We start from the raw sequence: 24668 nt of genomic DNA, 5'->3' as shown, positions 1-24668 counted from the left end.
ATTAGCTGTGTAGACTTGGGGAAGATTTTTAAATTTCTCTAAGCCTCAGTTTTTTAAATCTATAAAATGGATTATTGTGAAATTTAAATGAGCAAATAATCCATGGGAAATACTTAGTAAAAATCCCCCTAATCTGATATTTTTATTACAGTAATTCCAAGATGAAAACATGTAAAAGCAATAGCTACTATGACCAGAATATTTATGTTCTCAAAATCAGTGTGGCCTAGTGGTTCATGTATAGGTCTCAGGCAGTTACTAGGGGCTTTATTCCTACACTCATAGCAAAGTGTAATAGACATGGCTTTTCTTTATCAGTTTTGTTCCTTTGAACTTGAATATGCTAATAATTCTATACTAAGGACTTAGAAATAAAATAACTTGATTCTTCTAAATCATCTTCTGAGTTTTCAAATGCTAACAAATAGTCACAGTTGAAAATTATAGTTACTTAGAAGGATTCTTTTTTTTTTAATAGAACATATATGTTGTGTTCAGATTTTGGGGCAATACATTTTCTCTTGTTCTTGTTTAGCAATGTCTTCACAATTATTTCCTGTTTTTATGAAAGTTTCCCCCAAATTAGTTAACTTTTTTCTTTTTATCTATATATCAAGTATATAAATGACAACTTTCAACTCAGTACACTTAAGACAATGTGGTTTTGAATTCATATTTAAATCTCCAATATGTCTGTTGTCAGTAAAACTATGTGTTTGTTTAATTATTATCCCTGCATTGTTCATGAATTATGTAATTTATTTTTCTTCTGCGTTAATGAACAGTGTTTTAGTTTGTCTTGGTGAGTAGTTATGGAAATAGTCTTAATTTCATGTCTGTTTATTGATGAATTTATATTTTTGTGAGTTGAAAGTAATTTTTGAAAAGTTTATGATTCTATTTTTAGATATATTTGAATTTTTAATTATTGGAAAAAACATAAAATTTACCAACTTAAACATTTAAACTGTACAGTCCAGTGTGTAAATATATTCTCATGTTTGTACTACTGGGGGAAAAATGCAGTGCTTTCAGGCATCAGCATGAATTGATACCAATAGTGAGACTTTGCCACTATTAGCTCTAAAATTTGTGGCATTAACTTAGCAGGAGTAGAAATAAGTAAGGAAATTAATATTTGAGACTTGAAAAGATGGAGACAAATATTTTCCAGTGACAAAACATTTGGTAAAGTGGATACCTCTGATTGTCTTCCAATGTTCTAGTTCTTTCGGAACAGATTGGAAAGCAGAATATTAGTAGTGAGTGGGGGTTGCGACTGGTTACATTTAGCAAGGCATGAGAAGAAAGGTGATTACAGGCAAGAATTGGCTGGCTGGTAAGCAGATATGGAAAGGAATTTAGAACAGGAAAAACTAGAAATAAGATTGAAAATTCATTGTACATAAAAGTCTGTTAGGACAGTTTTGTGGCAAAGATCAGATAATAGATCTGACCTCCCATCAAGCCTGATGCCTTCAACGTAGTTTTCATCATGGAGAAAGAGACAGAGACAGAGAGCAACCCAGAGACATTGTGCCAAGGAGGCAAAGGATTAAAACAGGCTTGAGAACTGTATCTAGGAAAGGACTTTTTGTAAGATTGCAGGAGCACGGAATTGACTATAAACAGGTCAGAAACTTACTACTTTTTTTAGATAATTATATTGCCAAAGAAACCATAAGCTTGGTCTTAAAAAGTCATTTTGCTATGTGAGCTCAAAACCAAACCTTAGGCCCCAAATTTGCACAAGCCAGAAGAAGCTGAGGAAGCTCTACAACCCGGAAATAGGACAAATTCTCCAATCCCTAAATGAGGTTTGAGCTATAGAGGGAAAAGGACAAAAAAGAGCATCCAAAGAGATAGAATCAGGAGCCACAGAGAAGAATGGATGAGAGAACTTATCCCAGATAGCAGACTGAGAGACCAGTAAAGGAATGTACCCCACTGCCAGGGCAGAGGGGCCTCACAGTGCCTGCCTGGCAGATTTCATCATTGCTGTGGACCAGCGGCTGCTGAGCCTCTCAGCCATTACTCCCTACCCCTTTTTATGGGACTGTTTAGTCAGTTATCCTGCTCCTGCACTTTTATACATTGTGCACGTGTTTATATATGCATGTGTGTATATATGCATGCATGCATGCGTGCATGTGTGTGTATGTGTGTCTAGGGGGGCAGATAACTTGTCTTTCTAGTTTATAGGGCACCCTATCAGGTTTCACCATCTCAGAAAATGGTCCTGCTATTTACACTTTTGCTTAGCCTAAAGAGAGACTTTAAAAAATATATTTTTCTCTTCTCTCAGATTGTTTATCCAGCTCATTAGTCTTACTGGCAAAGTAAATGCAGAATTTGATCACTTCACACTACCTCCATTTCTAACCTCTCTGGTCTAAGTCACCATGGTATCTCACCAGAATTACTCAAAAAGCCTCCTAATTGGTACCCTCCTATCCTTCTGATGGTACAATTTATTTTCCCCACAGCACCCTGAGCTGTCCTTTTAGAGTAGAAGGACATCTAGGAAAGCAGACTTTGGAGTCTCCCGTGGCTTCTCCTCGCATTTAAAAACCAAAGTCCCTGGTGTCCTCTACAACCTTCTCACCAGTCATTCTCCCTAAGTAGTAAGTGCCACCCACTCTGTCCTCCTCACTGTTCCTCAAACATGCAGAGTATTCTCTCAGCTTGGGGTCCCCCGTTCGGACAGCCATCTGCATGGTCCGCTTCTTCATTCTGTGACTGTCTTTGCTCCAGTATCACTTCCTCATAGAGACCCAAGCACTTTGCCTTCTCTATGTCCTTATACTCTTTATTTTCCTTTGTAGCCCACATCATCACCTGACATTTTATGGAACATTTAAGGGGGTTTGTTTTGTTTACTGATGTATACCTAACTCCATAACAGGGCCTGAAACATGGTAGGTGTTTAATAAATACTCACAATGTGAATGAATATCTTGTTTGCTGCTATATCCCACCATTAATAAGTGTCACAAGATAAATGCTGTTAGGCTGTAGAATAGGATGGACCCAATTCTATCTGGGGCAGTAAGTGAAAGCCTCCTGGCAGGGCTAGCTTCATGGATGCTCAGCCTGTGCAGTCGTGCAGGCCTTGCACTTAGAAAAGCCCTGTCCTTGGCTGAATGTTCTGCTGCTGCTATGTTGAAATCCTTGGTAATTTTGAACAAGGAGACCTGCTTTTTTTGTAGTGATATAATTCACACACCATACAATTCACCATTTTAAAGTGTGCAATTCAGTGATTTTTAGTATATTCACGAAGTTGTGCAGCCATCACCACTATCTAATTCCAGAACATTTTCATCACCCCAAAAAGAAACCCCACACCTAGCAGTCATTCCCCATTTTCCATATCCCCATACCCCTGGAAAACATTAATGTACTTTCTAACTTAATTTGCCTATTCTACACATTTCATATAAGTGAAATCATGCAATGTATAACATTTTGTGTCAGGCTTCTTTCACTTAGGGTAATATTTTCAAGGTGTAGCATATATCAGTACTTCATTTCCTTTTATGGCTAACATTCCATTGTATGGTTATACCACACTTTGTTTGCCGATTCATCCGTTAATAGATATTTGTGTTGTTTCTACTTTTTGGCTGTCATGAATGATGCTACTATGAACATTCATGTACAAGTTTTTGCATAACTGTACATTTTTATTTTTCTTGGATATATACCTAGGAGTGGAATTGCTGGGTCATATGGCTAGAAACTGCCAAGCTGTTTTCCACAGAGGCTGTAGCATTTTATAATCCCACCAGCAATGTATGAGGGTTCCAATTTCTCTACATCCTCCCAGCACTTGGCATTTTCTGTTATTAACAATACTTGTTATCTTTTTATTATAGCCATCCTAGAGGATGTGGAATGTACATCATTGTGGTTTTAATTTGCATTTCCCTAATGACTAATGATGCTGAGCATCTTTTCATGTGCCTGTTAGTCATTTGTATATCATCCTTGGGGAAAGGTCTAGTCAAATTCTTTGACTATTTTTATATTTTTTTTATTAAAGTATAGTTGATTCAAGATGTTGTGTTAATTTTAGATGTACAGCAAAGTGATTCAGTTTATCTATCTATTTATCTATTCTTTTTCAGATTGTTTTCCCTTATAGATCATTACAAAATATTGAGTAGAGTTCCCTGTGCTCTACAGTAGGTCCTTGTTGGTTATCTATTTTACATATAGTAGTGTGTATATATTAATCCCAAGCTCCTAATTTATCCCTCTCCCCCTACCATTTCCCCATAGATAACCATAAGTTTGTTTTCTATATCTTTGGGTCTATTTCTGTTTTGTATATAAGTTCATTTGTATCATTTTTTTAGATTCCACATATAAATGTATTTCCAATATCATATGATATTTGTCTTTCTCTGTCTGACTTACTTCACTTAGTATGATAATCTCTACGTCCATCCATGTTGTTGCAAATGCTATTATTTCATTCTTTTTCCTGATTAATATTTCATTTTATATATATATGTACCATATCTTCTTTATCCATTCATCAATGGACAGTTAAGTTGCTTCCATGTTTTGGCTATTGTAACTATTTTTAAATTTAATTTTTTTGTCTTTTAATTGTTTAATCATAATAGTTCTTTATATATTCTGGATACTAGATCAATATCAGATATATGATTTGCAAATATTTTCTCCCATTCTGTGAGTTTTTACTTTCATGATAGTGTCCTTTGAAGAAAAAAGTCTTGAATTTTGGTGAAGTCCAATGTATTTATTTAATATTTTTGGTAGCTTGAGGTTTAGGTATCAAAGAAAGCCTTGCCTAATTCAAGGTCACTAAAATGTATGCCTTGGGATCCTTCTAGAAATTTTATATGTTTAGCTCTTACATTTAGGTCTTTGATACATTTTGAGTTAAAATTTGTATATGATATGAGGCTGGCATCCATATTTATATTTTAGATGTGAATATGCAGTTGCCCTAGCACCATTTGTTGAAAAAGTCAGTCTTTCCTCATTGAACCCCCTTGGCATCCTGTCAAAAAGCAATTGACCATAAATGCAGAGGTTTATTTTTAGACTCTTAGTTCTATTCCGTTGATGCACATGTCTGTCCTTTTGCCAGTACCACACTGTCTTAATTACTATAGCTTTGGAATGGTTTTAAACTGGAAAGTATGAATCCTCCAATTAAATTCTTACATCTTGATACTGTTTTAGGTATTCTGGGTCCCTTGCATTTCCACCTGAATTTTAGGGTCAGCTTGTCAATTTCTGAAAAATAAGCAGTTAAAGTTTTGACAGGAATTGAATTAAACCTACAGATCAATTTGGGGAATATTGTCATGATAACAATATTAAGTCTTTCACTCCATAAACAGGAGATATAGTTCTATTTATTTAGGGCTTCTTTAATTTATCTCAACAATGTTTTATAGTTTTTGTATATAAGTCCTACACTTCTTTTGTTAAAATTTTTCCTAAGTATTCTATTCTCTTTGATGCTATTTTCAATGACAATATTTTCTTAGTTTTATTTTCAGATGGTTCATTACTAGTGTATAGAAATACAACTAACTTTTTTTTTTAAAGCAAAGAAATCTTTATTTTTTTTTTAATTTCAAGGTTAAAAGATAACTCCAAGACATTTTATTTTTACAGTTTTGTTGAAATATAATCTGTATGCCAAAAAATTAATCCATTTAGTATCTTCAATTCAATGGTTTTTTAGTATATTTACAGAGTTGTACAACCATTATTATAATACAATTTTAGAACATTTTCATCACTCCAAAAAGAAACACCTATTAGCAATCATTCCTCAATTCCCTCTACCCAGCAGCCCTAGTGTATTAGCAGGAATTTGATAGCTTAAAACAACAGAAATTTATTTTCTCACAGTTGTGGAAGCCAGAATTCAAAAACCAAGCTGTCAGCAGGACTGTGCTCCCTCTGAAGGCTCTAGTGGAGAATCCTAACCTACTTCTCTGGCTTCTGGCAGCTTCAGGTATTCCTTGCCTTGTGGCTATATCACTCCAGTCTCTGCCTGCATCTTTACATGGCCTTCCTCTCTCTTCCACATCTTCTCTTCTTGTCTTACAAAGACACTTGTCATTGGATTTAGGGCCCACCTGGGGAATATTGGATGATTTCATCTCAAGATCCTTAATTACATCTGCAAAGACCTTTTTCCAATAACATCATATTCATAGATTCCTGGGATTAAGACACACCCATATCTTTTTAGGGGCCATCATTCAATGCAGGACACCTAGGCAATCACTACTCTATTTTCTATCTCTATAGATTTGCCTGTTGTAGACATTTCAAGAAATACAACTAACTTTTATATCGATTTTGTATCCTGCATTCTTGCTGAACTCTTTTATTAGCTCTAATAGTGTGTGTGTGCGCGTGCAAGTGTTTATGGATTCCTTAGGATTTTCTGTGTACCTAATCATGTTAGCTCAAAATCGATATAGTTTTAATTCTTCTTTTTCATTCTGGATGTCTTTTATTTCATTTTCTTGACAATTTCCCTGGCTAGAACCTGCAGTACAATGATGAATAGGAGTGGCGAGATGGCACATGTTTGTCTCTTTCCTGAATTCAGAAGAGAGCTTTCAGTGTTTTACCATTAAGCAAGATGTTAGAGGCCCTGAATTTTTATGTTGTATTTGGCTCTACATATTATGTAGCTGGTCTGGCCTCATAAAGAAGAGCACAGTTGAGCTGAGGATTAAAGGATAAGTAGGAGCTCCCCAGCAGTTGAGGAAGAGAGAGCAATATGTGCAGTATTAGATTCTGGATTGCAAATTGATTCAGTGGCTGGTGTCTGAAGGTCAAATGAGTATGGAGGAAAAAGAAGCTGGAGAGGCAGGTTAACTGAACCACTGTAGGCTTGCTGACTTTATTAAAGAGCTTTAATTTTAATCTGTGATTGTTTTTTGTTTGGGAGACTATCATATTTGATATGCAATAGCAAAAAATGGAATAAAGGGAAATAAAGCTAGAAATTGAGACAGGGAGGACAAATCATGGATTACTGCAATATTTGAGACAGTGGATCTAAACCTTGCCAGCTTTATGTTGGAACAGCTCTATTTTTGGTTTTGAAGACTTTGGCTTCCTTCTTTTATTATTTTTTTGATGAAAAAAAACTTTAGTAATAAAAACATGTAATTGTATCAGTAATTCTAGCATGTCCTGCAGTTAGTTGCATCTTACTAACCACCCTTATTCACATTAGGCATTTCCCAACACACTAACAAAATCAAAAGATATTCTTTTTCTCACTCCCTTTTTCCTTTCTACTCACCTCCCTTTCTTCCTTTTTCTTTATATTAATCACTTAATTAATTAATTCCTCAAAGTTTATTTAGGACCTAACAGGTTGAACTAGATTTGTAACACATTTCTTGCCCTTGAAGAGCCTGTAGATCTATGAGTGGCTGATATGAAGCAAGGCGGCCATATTTCAGAACATCATTGTTATCTTTCAGTCACACATGGTCACCTGCCACAGCTCTGTCACTGTGGCCTTTGTTAAGAAAAGTTTATACTCTCTGATATATACACGATCGTGTTAAATAACTACCACTTTGTTATGTTAGTTCAGGTTGGAATGGTTGAAAGGACTAGAGTTAGAATTAGTGACTAAGTTTATGCAAACAGTAAAAAGAACCAAAGAATCAAACCAAGTATATCCTTAAGTGTCAGATAAACTGGAGCTATTGCTTGATCGCATATAGCTATAATTTCCTAGTCAATTCTGTAGATTCACATACCTGGAAAGTGATGGGTTGTTTCAGAGAGTGTAACTCTGTCCTCCAAATTACATAACACCAAATCCATGTCATTAAATAAATGATTCTAACCCCTTTTTTCCCTTGCCTTTATTGGATTTCAAAGTTCAGTACACATTCAAATTATTCAATTTTGATATCCCTTTTATGATCAAATGTCCTACTTTGAAATGGAATGCTCAGTTGGCCATGTTCCCTGTTAAGTTTAAGAAGCTTTTATCATTTAAATAAATTAAACCTTCCAGCATGTGCTCCATACAACATAATGAAGCAAGGAGAAGAAAAGCTTAAATGAAATAAACCTCTTTGCTGATAGAAACAGTACAGACCATTGTGAATTCTACTAATAAATGTGTCACTAGAATCATAGCCTGATTTGTGATTTTTCCTTTTTAATTTTGTCCTTAAGTTTTTGGTATCCATTAGCAATTTGATTTGCCATTGGGCAAAAGATAGACACGGAATACATCAGGGCAAGAGTTTCTAGATTATTAACACCGAGGAAAAAAACCAAATATTGTGTTTTTTAAAAGCTGATTTAACGCCATGTTGATAATCATGGATATACATTTTTTTTTTACAAGATTTACTTCATGTAAGTTGATCTATGAACTTCACTCAGATCCTTTAACATTTTCTAAAACAATATTTTGGGGGATTTTTTATATAAATTTATTTATTTATTTATTTATTGGCTGCATTGGGTCTTCATTGATGCACTCAGGCTTTCTCTAGTTGCAGCGAGTGGGGACTACTCTTCATTGTGGTGCGTGGCCTTCTCATCGTGGTGGCTTCTCTTGTTGTGGAGCATGTGCTCTAGGCACACAGGCTTCAGTAATTGTGTCATGTGGGCTCAATAGTTGTGGCTCTTGGGCTCTAGAGAGCTCAGTAGTTGTGGCACATGTGCTTAGTTGCTCTGCTGGCTGTGGGATCTTCCTGGACCAGGGAGCAAACCCGTGTCCCCGGCATTGGCAGGTGGATTCTTAACCACTGCGTCACCAGGGAAGCCTGGGATTTGGTTTTTTAATCTTTGCCTTCTAGGGAAAAATCATCATCATTTCCATGTTTATCATTAAGTTGAATTCATATATATAGCTTATGTATTGAATTATCTAATTAACAGGAAAATTTTTACTTTCTGTATGACACATTGCCAATGTAAGAATCAATTGGATTATGAAAACTCCTTCTTTCAATTGCCAAAAAGTAGCATGCAGATCTATTTTATCTGTAGGTTTAACTAAATAAAATTTATCAATCTTTCCATTCCTTATTAATTTGAACCATTTTATTTTACATGACTAAAAAGTTAAAGGTAAAAAGCACTTCTTTAGAAGGAAATATTCAGCATGGGCTCAGATAATTTATTTGAGAATGTACATCCTTGTAATAGTAATGTATTATAATTTCCATCCTATTTTTTATGATGAAATGTAGTTTCCTTAGTAACAAAAATACACTGTTATTCACACTTGGAGTTTGTGGTCATAAAGTGATCTTCACAATTATGAAGACTTATAGGGAGGGCTTATTACATTTAATGTTTTTGAAATAGTGAGTTTTGTTTCCTTATTTGTTATATAATCCATTTTTTATAACATAAGGCACAACAAAAAGCTATCATGCTTTACATGTAAGACATAGATCCACTGGTTGTGACACCTCAGTAGATTATTAGTCTTTAAACCTTGTAAATACAGTAAAATCAACTCTTTCTTTTCTCGTTTCTTTGTTTGTTAATTTCAGGGCCTATATTCTCTTTCCTTGCGTTTGGAAAGTTTTGCTTTGTCATCAGGTAGAAAAGAATACAATTGAAGGATTCCAATTCAAGTTCTTTAAAGACTGATTTGTGGGTCAAAGATCTGAACCTGATTCTACTCAATAAGTGTTTGTCAACTCTATTTGTTCACCAAGCACAGAGCTTCAACTGTTTGCTTAATTCACACTTCCAGGGATGGTTCATCATGGCAAATGCCCTGTGAAGGATTACTTGTTTGATGTTAAACTGTTGTATCACTCCCCATTTCGCCCAGTCACATATTTGGGTTTTCACAAGGTCCAAGAGGTGATGTCAGTTATCCTGAGGAGATGCAGTAGAGTAAAATGGTGAAGACTGTATTCTGACTGCTTTGATTTGTATCCTGGCCTCTTACTAGCTGTGTGACCTAATGCAGACCATCTAAACTCTTTGCGCCTCAGTTTTCTCTTCTGTAACATGAGACGCATAGGACCTATCTCGTAGAGTATTTATGACAGTTAAATGAGATAATATGTTTGTGAAAGTGACCTCTTTGCTATAAGCAAACTTTTTATAAGTATTTTTCAATAAGTCAAAATTTCTGTTCTGCAGTCAAAAGAAATAAATTTAGTCTCATTCAGTAAACTTTATTCAATCCAATTTTTTTTTAAAATGACCTCCAGCTTAAAAACCTGGTTATGGTAAATAGTTGATCATATCCAGATGTGAATTCTTAGGATTCTGTCTTCCATACACAAAACCTCATTCTTTTTCTATGTAATTTTCTTTTATGTCTTCTTGGTGGCAAAATGTGCCAACGCAGTTCTATCTCATTTGTCCCTTGATGTAGACTAGCAGCCTGGCCCTGTGACAAAACGCTCTTTGTACTCAGTAGTTTGGTGTTAGGAGCCTTTTTTCTCCACTTAATAGTAGCAGTGCAAATGCCTTTGATGGTTCTTGGTTGGTGGGGAGGGGCTGGCTGGTGGTAACAGAAGGTGGAGAAAGAAGGCTTTTTTTTACTGATATTTTACATGGGCACATTATACCCTTGAATCACAAAGTATCCCAAACTTGGTAAGTGCACGATAATTATAAGCAATTATAAGCCATTGTATTGAAATTTTAAAACAAAAAGCTATGGCCTAAGATGCCCACAGAGTCTCAGTCTCCAGGAACCCCAAATCTTTCATAAACTGTGAACTTCACATGGAAGTATAAATATGTTGCATTCAGGTAAATAATGTATGATTTCTTACTGTGTGTCCCAAATGTTGCATGGATGTCCTGCATTTTATCTGACATTGCTATGTGTCAAGCACCTGCCCTCCTCCACTGTTCATTTGAAATAGATACTTTTTTTTTCTTTAAGAACTTTTACTGAGATACAATTGACATACAATAAAATGCATATATTTAAAGTGTAGATTTGATATATTTTTTCTTATTAGTAATGTATATATAGCAATCCCAGTCTCCCAATTCATTCCCCACTAACCCTTCCTGCTTTCCCCATGTGGTGTCCATATGTTTGTTCTCTACATCTGTGTCTCTATTTCTGCCTTGCAAACCAGTTAATTTATACCATTTTTCTATATTCCGCATGTATGTGTTAATATACGATATTTCTTTTTCTCTTTCTGACTCACTTCACTCTGTATGACAGTCTCTAGGTCCATCCATGTCTCTACAAATGTCCCCATTTCATTCCTTTTTACAGCTGAGTAATATTCCATTGTATATATGTACCACAGCTTTTTTATCCATTCATCTGTTGATGGACATTTAGGTTGCTTCTGTGTCCTGGCTATTGTAAATAGTGCTGCAATGAACTTTGGGGTGTATGTGTTCTTTTTGAATTATGGTGTTCTCTGGGTATATGCCTAGTAGTGGGATTGCTGGGTCATATGGTAACACTATTTTTAGTTTTTCAATACTGTTTTCCATAGTGGCTGTATCAAGTTACATTCCCACCAACAGTGCAAGAGAGTTCCCTTTTCACCATACCCTCTCCAGCATTTACTGTTTGTAGACTTTCTGATGATGCCCCTTCTAACCCATGTGAGGTGATACCTCATTGTGGCTTTGATTTGCATTTCTCTAATCATTAGTGATGTTGAGCAGCTTTTCATGTGCCTTTTGGCCATCCGTATGTCTTCGTTGGAGAAATGCCTATTTTTGGATTGGGTTGTTTGTTTTTTGGATACAGAGGTGCATGAATTGTTTATATATTTTGGAAATTAATCCTTTGTCTGTTGATTAGTTTGCAAATATTTTCACCCATTCTGATGGTTTTCTTTTCATCTTGCTTATAGTTTCCTTTGCTATGCAGAAAGAACCTTTTAAGTTTCTTTAGGTCCCACTTATTTATTTTTGTTTTTATTATCATTACTCTAAGAGGTGGGTCAAAAAAGATCTTGCTGTGATTTATGTCAAAGAGTGTTCTTCCTATGTTTTCCTCTATGAGTTTTATAGTGTCTGGGCTTACAGTTGGCTCTTTAATCCATTTTGAGTTTATTTTTGTGTATGGTGTTAGGGAGTGTTCTAATTTCATTCTTTTCCATGTAGCTATCCAGTTTTCCCAGCACCACTTATTGAAGAGGCTGCCTTTTCTGCATTGTATGTCCTTGACTCCATTGTCATAGATTAGTTGACCATAGTTTATCTCTGGGCTTTTTATCCTGTTCCATTGATCTGTATTTCTGTTTTTGTGACAGTGCCATACTGTCTTGATTACTGTAGCTTTGTAGTATAGTCTGAATCAGGGAGTCTGATTCATTCAGCTCCATTTTTTTCCCTCAAGATTGCTTTGGCTGTTCGGGGTCTTTTGTGTCTCCATACAAATTTTAGGATTTTTTGTTCTACTGCTGTAAAAAATACCATTGGTAATTTGATAGGGATTGCATGGAATCTGTAAATTGCTTTGGGTAGTATAATCATTTTCACAATGTCGATTCTCCCAATCCAAGAACATGGTATATCCCTCCATCTGTTTTTGTCATCTTTGATTTCTTTAATCAGTGTCTTATACTTTTCTGAATACACATCTTTTACCTCCTTGGTTAAGTTTATTCCTAGGTATTTTATTCTTTTTGTGACAATGGTGAATGGGATTGTTTCCTGAATTTCTCTTTCTGATCTTTTGTTGTTAGTGTACAGAAATGCAAGAGATTTCTGTGTGTTAATTTTGTATCCTGCAACTTTACCAAATTCATTGATGAGCTCAAGTAGTTTTCTGGTGGCATCTTTAGGAGTTTCTGTGTATAGTATCTTGTCGATTGTGAACAGTGACAGTTTTACTTCTTCTTTTCCAATTTGGATTCCTTTTATTTCTTTCTCTTCTCTGATTGCTGTGGCAAGGACTTCCAAAATTATGTTGAATAGTAGTGGCGAGAGTGGACATCCTTGTCTTGTTCCTGATCTTAGAGGGAGTGCTTTCAGTTTTTCACCATTGAGAATGATGTTTGCTGTGGGGTTGTTGTATATGGCTTTTATTATGTTGAAGTAAGTTCCCTCTATGCCCACCTTCTGGAGAGTTTTTATCATAAATGGGTGTTGAATATTGTCAAAAGCATTTTCTGCATCTATTGAGATGATCATGTGGCTTTTATCCTTCAGTTTGTTAATATGGTGTATCACATTGATTGATTTGTGTATATTGAAGAATCCTTGCATTCCAGGGATAAACCCCACTTGATCATGGTGTATGATCCTGTTAATGAGTTGTTGGATTCTGTTGGCTAGCATTTTGTTGAGGATTTTTGCATCTAAATTCATCAGAGATATTGGTCTGTAATTTCCTTTTTTTGTAGTATCTTTGTCTGGTTTTGGTATCAGGGTGATGGTGGCCTCATAGAATGAGTTTGGGAGTATTTCTTCCTCTGTAATTTTTTTGAAAGAGATTGAGAAGGATGGGTGTTAGCTCTTCTTTAAATGTTTGATAAAATTCACCTGTGAAGCCATTTGGTCCTGGACTTTTGTTTGTTGGAAGATTTTTAATCACAGTTTCAATTTCTTTCCTTGTGATTGGTCTGTTCATATTTTCTATTTCTTCCTGATTCAGCCTTGGAGGGTTATACCTTTCTAAGAATCTGTCCATTTCACCCAGGTTGTTCATTTTCTTGGCGTATAGGTGTTGGAGTAGTCTCTTATGATGCTTTTTATTTCTGCAGTGTCCATTGTAACTGTTTCTGTTTCATTTCTAATTTTATTGATTTGAGTCTTCTCCCTCTTTTTCTTGATGAGTCTTGCTAGAGTTTTATCAACTTTATCTTCTCAAAGAACCAGCTTTTAGTTTTATTGATTTTTGCTATTGTTTTCTTTGTCTCTATTTCATTTATTGCTGCTCTGATCTTTATGATTTCTCTCCTTCTACTAACTTTGGGTTTTGTTTGCTCTTCTTTCTCTAGTTTTTTAGGTGTAAGGTGAGATTGTTTCTTTGGGATTTTTCTTGTTTCTTGAGGTAGGATTGTATTGCTATAAACTTTCCTCTTAGAACTGCTTTTGCTGCATCCCATTGGTTTTGGATCGTTGTGTTTTCATTGTCATTTGTCTTTAGGTATTTTTTGATTTCCTCTTTGATTTCTTCAATAATCTCTTGGTTGTTTAGTAGCATATTGTTCAGCCTCCATGTTTTTGTGTTTTTTTTTACAGTAATTGATTTCTAATCTCATAGTGTTGTGGTCAGAAAAGGTGCTTGATATGATTTCAGTTTTCTTGAATTTACCAAGGCTTGATTTGTGACCCAAAATGTGGTCTATCTTGGAGAATGTGCCATGTGCACTTGAAAAGAAAGTGTAATCTGCTTTTGGGTGTAATGTCCTATAGATATTTATTAAATCTTGCTGATTTATTGTGTCATTTAAAGCTCATGTTTCCTTATTAATTTTCTGTGTGGATGATCTGTCCATTGGTGTAAGTGGGATGTTAAAGTCCCCCAGTATTTTTGTGTTACTGTTGATTTCCTCTTTTTTACTTGTTAGCATTTGCCTTATGTATTGAGGTGCTCCTATATATTGCATATATATTTATAATTGTTATCTCCTCTTCTTGGATTGATCCCTGGATCATTATGTAGTGTCCTTTCTTGTGTCTTGTAACATTTTTTATTTTAAACTCCATTTTATCTGTTATGAGTATTGCTACTGCAAGTTTCTTTTGATTTCCACTTGCATGGAATATCTTTTTCCATCCCCTCACTTTCTATCTGTGTGTGTGCCTAGGTCTGAAGTGGGTCTCTTGTAGACAGCGTATATATGGGTCTTGTTTTTGTATCCATTCAGCCAGTCTGTGTCTTTTGGTTGGAGCATTTAATCCATTCACATTCAAGGTAAGTATCAATATGTATGTTCCTATTACCATTTTCTTAATTGGTTTGTTCTTGTTTTTTGTAGGTCCTTTTCTTTTCTTATGTTTCCCACTTAGAGAAGTTCCTTTAGCATTTGTTGTAGGGCTGGTTTGGTGGTGCTGATTCTCTTAGCTGTTGCTTATCTGTAAAGCTTTTGATTCTCCATCAAATTTGATTGAGATCCTTGCTGGGTAGAGTATTTTTGGTTGTAGATTCTTCCCTTTCATCACTTGAAATATATCATGCCACTCCCTTCTGGCTTGCAGAGTTTCTGCTGAGAAATCAGCTGTTAACCTGATGGGAGTTCCCTTGTATGTTATTTGTTGTTTTTCCCTTGTTGCTCTTAATGATTTTTCTTTGTCTTTATTTTTTGTCAATTTGACTACTTTGTGTCTTGGCATGTTTCTCCTTGAGTTTTTCCTGCCTGGAACTCTCTGTGCTTCCTGAAATTGGGTGGCTATTTCTTTTCCCATGTTAGGGAAGTTTTCAACTATAATCTCTTCCAATATTTTCTTAGGTCCTTTCTCTCTCTTTTCTCCTTCTGGCACCCCTATAATGTGAATGTTGGTGGGTTCAATGTTGTCACAGAGATCTCTTAGGCTGTTTTCATTTCTTTTCATTCTTTTTTCTTTATTCTTTTAAACATCAGTGATTTTCACCATTTTGTCTTCCAGGTCACTTATTCTCCCTTCTGCCTCAGTTAATCTGCTATTGGTTCCTTCTAGTGTATTTTTCATTTCAGTTATTGTGTTGCTATCTCTGTTTGTTTGTTCTTTAATTCTTCTAGGTCTTTGTTAAACTTTTCCTGCATCTTTTTGATCTTTGCATCCAATCTTTTTTCAAAGTCCTGGATCATCTTTACCATCATTATTCTGAATTCTTTTTCTGGAAGAGTGCCTATCTCCACTTCATTTAATTGTTTTTCTGGGCTTTTATCTTGTCCCTTCATCTGATGCAAAGTCCTCTGCCTTTTCATTTTCTCTGTCTTTCTGTGGCTGTGGTTTTCAGTTCCACAGAATGAAATATTGCTGATACTGCTTGATACTGCTGTCTGCCCTGTTGCGGAGGAAGCTGTCTAGGAGGGTTGTGTGTGCTTCCTGATGGGAGGGACTGATGGTGGGTAGGGCTGGGTGGGCAGAGCTCAGTAAATCTTTAATCTGCTTGTCTGACAATGGGTAGGGCTGTGTTCCCACCCTGTTGGTTGTTTGGCCTGAGGCTATCCCTCACTGAAGCTTACAAGCTCTTTGTTGGGGCTAATGGTGTCCTCCAGGAGGGCTCATGCCAATGAGCACTTCCCAGAACCTCTGCTGCCAGTGTTCCTGTTCCTGTGGTGAGCCACAGCTGCCGCCCACTTCTGCAGGCAACCCTCCAACACCAGCAGGTAGATCTGGTTCAGTCACCTATGGGTCACTGCTCCTTCCCCACTATTTTTTTGAGCCCTCCACGAGTGGTGTCTCTGTTTCCCCAGTCCTGTGGAGGTCCTGCAATCAAATCCCACTGGCTTGCAAAGTCTGATTCTCTGGGGATTCCTCCTCGCATTGTCAGACCCCCAGGTTGGGAGGCCTGACATTCACCTCAGAACCCTCACTTTAGTATGTGGGCTTCTGTGATACAACTATTCTCCAGTTTATGAGTCGCTCACCCAGCGGTTATGGGATTTGATTTTAACATGATTGTGCCCCTCCTACTGTCTTATTGCAGCTTCTCTTTGTCTCTGGATGTGGGGTGTATTTTTGGGTGAGTTCCAGTGTCTTTCTGTCAATGATTGTTCAGCAGTTAGTTGTAATTCTGGTGCTCTTGCAAGAGGGAGTGAGTGCTTGTCCTCCTCTCCGCTATCTTGAACCGTTTCAGATAAATGCCTTTTCCCCCCCAAACATTGAAGGGTAATCTCAGTTAACACACTGCAACAAGGCTGTATCTTTCCAAGGCGAAGTAACTACCTTTGAAAAAGCAAACAAGGTCAGAGTTGAGTGGGAAGGAGGATGTGGCCAATCATTTACATTAGTCCCTTCATGTCAGTTCATGGTGCCTTTTCAATGAAAGGGGATGATATATGAATAGAGTATCTGTGTTTCCGTGTTTGGATTTGTCCAGTACCAGAGAGTGTTAATATCTTGAAGGTTTAGCACAAGCCCTGTTTACTTAGGAAGCCTAAGAAACATGTCAACCCTTTGAAAGACTTCTAATTAAACTGCTAGAGATTTGATGTCAGACTTAGAGATTAGTATTACATTTTTTAAAAAGATCCAATTTCATGTGCCAGTAGAGAAGGTAAAATATGCTGGTCTTTATAAAGTTATTGAACTTAGAGAATGTTTATTTTAAAATATAAATTATTACCACTTGATGAGCCATATTTAGTGCATCAATCTCAATTTAGAAAATGTGCTTTTAGATGGAGAATTGCTTCCCCCTGACTTTTGTGTTTACAGTGATCATCACTAGTATTGGTCTCTAGTGTAAGACCAGAGATTTTATGTTATTCCTGGAAGCTGCTGAATCTCACACTTACCAAATTCACACTTACCAAATTCACTTCTAACTCTGATAATGTAAGTGGTAATAATTTGTTACATAGTCAGCCTTTTAAATTTCTCTTGATGGAGTTGTAACTTCTTCGCAATATTATTTTCAAAATATATTTTAATAAAGTTTATGCTTATTTGTGAATACTCATCTAACACTACGTGTACTGAGTACTTAATTTTATATTTGAATTTTAAAGAGTATTGGAATTTGAAGAGTCCAACCTCCTACTCAATGAGAGTATTACACAAACAACATTCTTATTTATTTGAATATTTCACTGGTGTGAGTTTCATGAGTTTTCAAGGCAGTTTATTGAATTAATAGGTAGTAGTTTGAAATGAAGTTTGTATACTGACCTGGTATTTACCTTCTAGAAACTCTTACCTATAAATTCTAGTTCTGCCATCTAGAACCACATAAATAAATTTAATCTCTCCTCCCACCTAACCCAGAAGATATGTCAGTAAACTGTCTCACTTTTCAGTACTTACATAGCCTAGAACTCTTACTATTTGACCTCTAAACAGAGGATGGCATTAAAAATGGCTTTGAATCATATTTATATGATTGAAAAGAAAAGCTTACAAAAACAGTGATGTATTGCAAGGAAATTTAAAAGACAAATATGTTTTCTTACACATACATGTGTGTGTATATATATATATATGCTAACATAAATGTTTATATTTACATATTTGTATATTTTCTGTGAAATGGGCCCTTGAACAAGAGAGCAAATAGCTCTACTCAGTTGTCTCTTTACTACACTCCCTCTCTGATATGGAAGTGGAACTAAGTTAGCTAAGCACCCTTTGTCAGTGTTTCTATGTTGGATTTTAAGTATATTGCATCTGTTAATTGGAATTGGAATATTTTTCCCTTCAGAAATGATCTTACCCTATCTTCAAGGCTTTCCTCTGTAAAGCACAGTACAACTGGTACCTTGTCACACAAGTATAAAGTCATCTGTGTTTATAATCACATTTTTAATCTCTTTCCCCCTCCACAGATCATTTTCCGCAAAATCAGTGATGTGAAGAAAGAAGAGGAGGAGCGCCTCAGACAAAAGAATGAGGTCACCCTCAGCATCCCCGTGGACCACCCAGTAAGGAAGCTCTTCCAGAAGTTCAAGCAGCAGAAGGAGCTGCGGAATCAGGGGTCAACCCAGAGTGACCCTGAGCGGAACCAACTGCAGGTAGAAAGCCGCTCCTTACAGAACGGGGCCTCCATCACCGGCACCAGTGTGGTCACTGTGTCACAGATCACTCCCATACAGACATCTCTGGCCTACGTGAAAACCAGCGAGTCTCTCAAACAAAACAACCGTGATGCCATGGAACTCAAGCCCAGTGGCGGTGCTGACCCCAAATGTCTCAAAGTCAACAGCCCCATAAGAATGAAGAACGGAAATGGGAAAGGGTGGCTGCGACTCAAGAATAATATGGGAGCCCATGAGGAGAAGAAGGAAGACTGGAACAATGTCACTAAAGCTGAATCGATGGGGCTATTGTCTGAGGACCCCAAGGGCAGCGATTCAGAGAACAGTGTTACCAAAAACCCATTAAGAAAAACAGATTCTTGTGACAGTGGGATTACAAAAAGTGACCTTCGTTTGGATAAGGCTGGGGAGGCGCGAAGTCCGCTAGAGCACAGCCCCATCCAGGCTGATGCCAAACACCCCTTTTATCCCATCCCTGAGCAGGCCTTACAAACCACACTGCAGGAAGTCAAACACGAACTCAAAGAGGACATTCAGCTGCTAAGCTGCAGAATGACTGCCCTGGAGAAGCAGGTGGCAGAAATTTTAAAAATACTCTCAGAAAAAAGCGTGCCCCCGACCTCTTCTCCCAAATCCCAAATGCCGCTCCAGGTACCTCCCCAAATACCATGTCAGGATATTTTTAGTGTTTCAAGGCCTGAGTCACCTGAATCTGACAAAGATGAAATCCACTTTTAATATATATATATACACATATATATTTGTTAATATATTAAAAACAGTATATACATCTATATACATATGTGTGTATATACAGTATATACATATATATATATTTTCACTTGCTTTCAATATGATGAACACAATATGGATTTTGATATGTAAATATTGCATGTCCAGCTGGATTCTGGCCTGCCAAAGAAGATAATTATTAAAAACATAGATAAAACGCTTGTATATTATGCAGTTGACTGCATGCACAACTTTACATTTATTTATAATCTCTATTCTGTAATTTTAAAAAGTATGATTTTTGTTAACCAAGGCAATGTAATAGTTAAAGAATCAGGGTTCAACCTGCCAATGTTGCCATGACAAATTTGATCTCAGGCTGAGTATATTGAGCTGTCCTCTCCTCACTCTTCTGTTAAGTTAAAATTATAAATTAATGCCAAGGAAGCATTCAACCTTTTAAATTGTTAGTGCCATTTTATGATCTCTTTCCATAGGATATTTTTCTGTAACTTAGTGTTAGGTTATTTTCCCCAACAGGCAGTGTTTGCTCCATTTAAATGATTGTTTTGTTGCCTCAGACAAATAGCAATGTGGGATATTGAGAACTTATTGCTATGGGGTTTGTGCATGAATTGCATTTTTGCTCAACTATACCTCTCCTTTTTTAACATTATACTTCGATAGTAATCATTAACTCTTATGTAAGGATAGCCCTACTCCCTCCATCTTGGATAACAGACACCATCTTATAAGCTGATTTTATCAACCCCATAAATACTAAACTATTAATATAGTGTATATTATTATAGAAATACTGCACCACAGGGTAAAAGGGCCTTTTAACAATTGATGTTAGAGATGCTGATTTTCCAAAGGTGATGAATGTTCTAAATTTGTTTTTTTAAAAAAATTGTTCAAGGGTGAAGTTGAAAGGCTCTTAGCAAGAACCAAGCAAACAAAAAGCATTTAAGTAATCATATCAAAAATTTAACTAGAATTATATAAAATAGAAAAGAATATAAACAGACAAGTTTTTGTAGCATATTTGTGACTTAGAAAGAATGAAACACAGGTATGGAATTGTTCACACCTGATTCTTACTCTTTATAGAGGTAATACATGAAATGTGGTTAAAAAAAACAAAAAGTAGACATTAAGTTGCTCAACTCAGACAACTGCTTTTCTATAATTTTATTCTGGTTACAATTTTCTAAAGCTTTTTTTGCACACAGTTCTACTGCTGGACTTCTGCTGAGTTGAAACAATAGACTACCATGGCTCGGGCAGATCCACTTATGAAAGGGGGTTACTAAAGACTGAATTTCAGAGTCTTCTGGGCCACAAATCCTCTTCTTAGAAAGTGCCTATTATCAACTAAAAAAAAGTAACAAAAGGTTGTGTGTAGCTAGACCCTTAAATACTATGTATTGAGAATAAAATGCACATTCATTTGTGAGAATCTAGAAAAATTTATTTCTTTTGACTGGAGTTTATTTTATAAAGTTGAACAGAGAGGCATACTTTTAAATTGGTGCATGCATGACATTTAATAGCAGGAACAGGGCAGTTTATGTTTGCATCAAGTTGAAAATATATAGCAGTAATTTGTATATTATTGGACCACCTGTACATATGTTAACATAGACAAGATGATAGCAAAATCACAGGAGATATTTTGATATATTGTACCCATTTTTATGAGCTCTTTAAACTATCTCTGAGGATCCCCAAACAAAAACAACAGAACTGAAAGACAAGTTACGACCATCAGACTGGAGAAGTGCAAAACAAAGTGGTTTATAAAAACAGTTGACATTTTAGAATTTATATTAGAGCTTCTTTGCGTGTCCACAAGATGTGCCTCTTTAATCCAGGAGACTCAGAACAGATGTTATGTGCCATGGGTTTTATTTTCCTTTTTTTGTGCCCATAACTTCCATTACTCAAAATGGAAGTTTTCAGGGGAACACATCTCCATGCTATAATACAATACCTACCTATCATAGGCGCAAGACAATGAGGTAATCATGGTCTAAGAAATCAACATCGAAACTGGGACTCCGTTGGTTTCATGATGAGGATGGTACCTTTTTCTTGACCTCTGATATTTATTGAATTTCAGGGTATTTTCTATTTAACCATGTATGAGACAAACTTGGCTAAGCTTTCAAAAGTGAGTGGTAAAAAATAATCTGAGTACAGAAATGGTTAGTTTAACTTTAGCCACATGTTTCAGAAATAACAGTTGGTGTAAAGGTAGGAGTGACTGTGAAACAGCAGGGTGGTTTGTAGTTGCAATCCATGCCTTTGCTTGTTAGTGTTGCTAACATTTGCTGTCTTCTAATTGACCTACAATATTGATGTTCCGTTCGTATACAGAGGAAAGAAACACATGGTTTAGAACTACTTCAGGTTGTCACAAAGGAGAAAAGAGTATCAGTTGCTTATTTATGGTGCAGTTATCACAGTGTTCTTTTCCAGCCACCTCTGTTCCTGTGTGCATGAGATGATGAGGTGCTGAATACACTCTGCTGTTTTCAGCAGGAATGCATGTGTTCAGCAAACATTGTATATAGAATAGTCTTTTAGGTTCCCATATTCCACTACTCTTTCCAATCAAACTTACTCAGATTTGAATGAGGGAGGAGCACTTGCTTTAATACATGCAATAATGGTACAGTCATGTTCTGTGTTGCCTCAGCCAGCACATGGATAGTAGATTCTCTTTTGGGGGACCAGAATGACTGCATGTTTTATTCTTATACTGTATAGATGCTCTCAGTGCATCCAGAGTAAATTTTTTATTATTATCTTTCTGAACAATGTAATAATAGGAGTAAATAGACATGTATTTAAAATTTGAACATTTTCCAAAGCAACTTATACACCTTCGATATTTTTCTATGATAGTGTATAAGATCAGAGGCTGTACCCTGGACAGGTGGTTGTAATGTGATAGCAGAAGTCAAACAAAAACGAAAATGTGAGCTGCGTATTGTAACGACAAGTTTTATCTGTCTGTATTAGGATGTTATTGCTCTAAATGTGATCTACTAAATAGAGGAGCTTAAGATAAAAGGCAAATAGGAACACAAAAGGCAGATAACAATGCCAAAACTGCTTGTGTACTCCTTTGACATAATAGTCCTTAGTATGGTCCAGGCATAGACGTTGAATAGAGACATATACTTCATTGTTAAAATGGAAAATTTTTATTATAACGCTGGTTTCATCTTACGTTAAGTATAAATGTCCTAAGCATTCAGTTCAAAAAATTAATGTAGCTCAGAGCAAGAGAATTAGAAAGTTTGGGGTTTTAAATTTCTCCTAAGAACAAATATACACTCCTGGAGTACCCAGCACTTTAATAGGAAAATTAATTATGACCACTAACTAAAGTGCATTTTGAAAGTAAATCTTATTGGAGCGCAGATGAAAATCGCAGCTTTCCATCTTTAAATTTAAGGCGATTTGGTTCACCTGTGAGATCTGACCCATTTACTGTTCTATTTTAAATAACTAAATTCTTTTAGAAAACTTTTTTGTTTAAATTAGTCTTCAGAACAGTGACTGTTTTTGAAGTGTGCAGTGGCTGATACTAGTGAAATTATTGTCATATCTCTAATAAATTCTACTGTCTTGTATAATTTTAAGCTATTTTATCTGTCTCTTTTCCAAAATTTTATGTAAGTAATAAGAAAATTTGTCTAGAATGTACGTATCGTACATGGATAACTTTAAAATATGTATATGTTGTAATCACATGAATGTTGTGTTTCACACTTTGTTACATATAAGAGTATTTCTCTTGTGATCTGGACAGAAAGGAAGGGAAGGAAGAACAACTTTTTGGAAAACTAGGATTCAACCCTAGGGTGAATATCTGAGCTCTTCTCTTGGGTTCTGAATCTAGGTTTGCCACAATGGCAGTGTAACTTTGGGCAAGTTAACAGTCTTTTGATGTATCTGGGGCTTCAGTTTCCCTACCAATAAGTAATAAAATGAAGATAAGAACTTGCTCCCTTATTATATCAAGATAGTGTTAGGTCAGTGGAAAATCATCTTCCTCTTAGATGAAAATAACATTGACACATTATCACTTTTTTTCTTTCATAGGAGACCAGCCACTTTCTAAATATTCTTCTAGGTTTTAGAGAAGATTTCTATGGTCAGAAGTTGGTGGGGAAAGGCATAATAAGATAATTATTGGTCAATGGCATGTGAGCGTAAGATTTGAAAATTATCTGGGAATATAGAGCTGCTAATCAAAAAAACATGCAAAGAATGAAGAACTTTTAGGAAGAAAGAGAAATAAGAGAAAAGGGCATAAGTAAATATTATGATTTTTCTTATTCTACTTAATCATACTACTCAGCAGAAATTCTCAATTTTGTGAGGAAAAAGGAAACAAATTGGTGAGTATTCAAGGTATAGTTCATCTTCAACTTTTTGTATGAAAATAATCATGACTGACTCAAGATAATGGCTCCACATAGGTAGAAGCTCTTATAACAAAACTTTTCACTATGAAAAAATCCTTTCCAATGACCAAGCAGTTTTTCAGTGTATATCTTGAACTGGAAAAAAGAACACAGTTTTAGAAAAGGAAAACCATTTGAATTACATTGGAAAACCACTCATGTTGTATCCTAATGAGATTGTTTCAATTTTAAAAAAGTTATAATTTGTAATTAGTAATATTAGTAACTCAAGGAAGCCACTTATAGCATGTAAAAATTTATTTCTAAAATGAGATTCATTTTGTTAACAATTGTTCATTCTGCAAAGACAGTCTTGTAAATTAAGGGATACACGCAAATCTGCAGTCACTACATTTGCCATGACCCTTTGAGTAAAGAAAATAATAAGAGTATGTAGAAACAAAGGGGAAATTTTAATGTACTACAAGCAATATTTAGATCTCTTATTGGGTTTTCTAATCTTTCCATCAAATCAGAATTTAAAAATTGTTATTATGAATTAGGAATTAGGCATTATTTTGAAAACAGACACAATTTCTCACATTAAAGGAAGACTAGTTATAAATGCTTGGTACTTTCCAGAAGTATTAGAGGAGGTTTAAGGAGGTCAGTCACCATTGGCCATGACTTTTTACTGTGCATTGTAATCCTTATGAGTTATTTGTGAAGTGGTCGGTAACATGTATATTTTTATCCACTGTGATGGGCCCATGGCATTCCAATGCACAGTCGTATTACATGTGTATTTGCATATGTAAATAAATATTTTCAATCAGCTTGCTCTCAGTGTAAACTTTGTACTTAACAGCCTAAATGT

The 24668-nt window shown here is 35.8% G+C and overlaps 1 protein-coding gene across 1 annotated transcript in view; it reads left to right on the top strand.

Moving 5' to 3' along the window:
• Positions 1 to 19373, top strand: part of KCNH5 (potassium voltage-gated channel subfamily H member 5) — a 326379-nt gene extending 307006 nt beyond the window's left edge. The window contains exon 11 of the mRNA XM_057731911.1: positions 18426 to 19373. Coding sequence (XP_057587894.1) covers positions 18426 to 19373 — 948 coding nt within the window. The remainder of the gene's footprint in view (positions 1 to 18425) is intronic.
• Positions 19374 to 24668: the final 5295 nt, after the last annotated feature.

Source organism: Hippopotamus amphibius, chromosome 4 (assembly GCF_030028045.1).
Source record: "Hippopotamus amphibius kiboko isolate mHipAmp2 chromosome 4, mHipAmp2.hap2, whole genome shotgun sequence".
Lineage (NCBI taxonomy): Eukaryota > Metazoa > Chordata > Mammalia > Artiodactyla > Hippopotamidae > Hippopotamus > Hippopotamus amphibius.
Note: the sequence above shows the minus strand (reverse complement) of the source record. Positions and strands in the feature narration are given on the sequence as shown.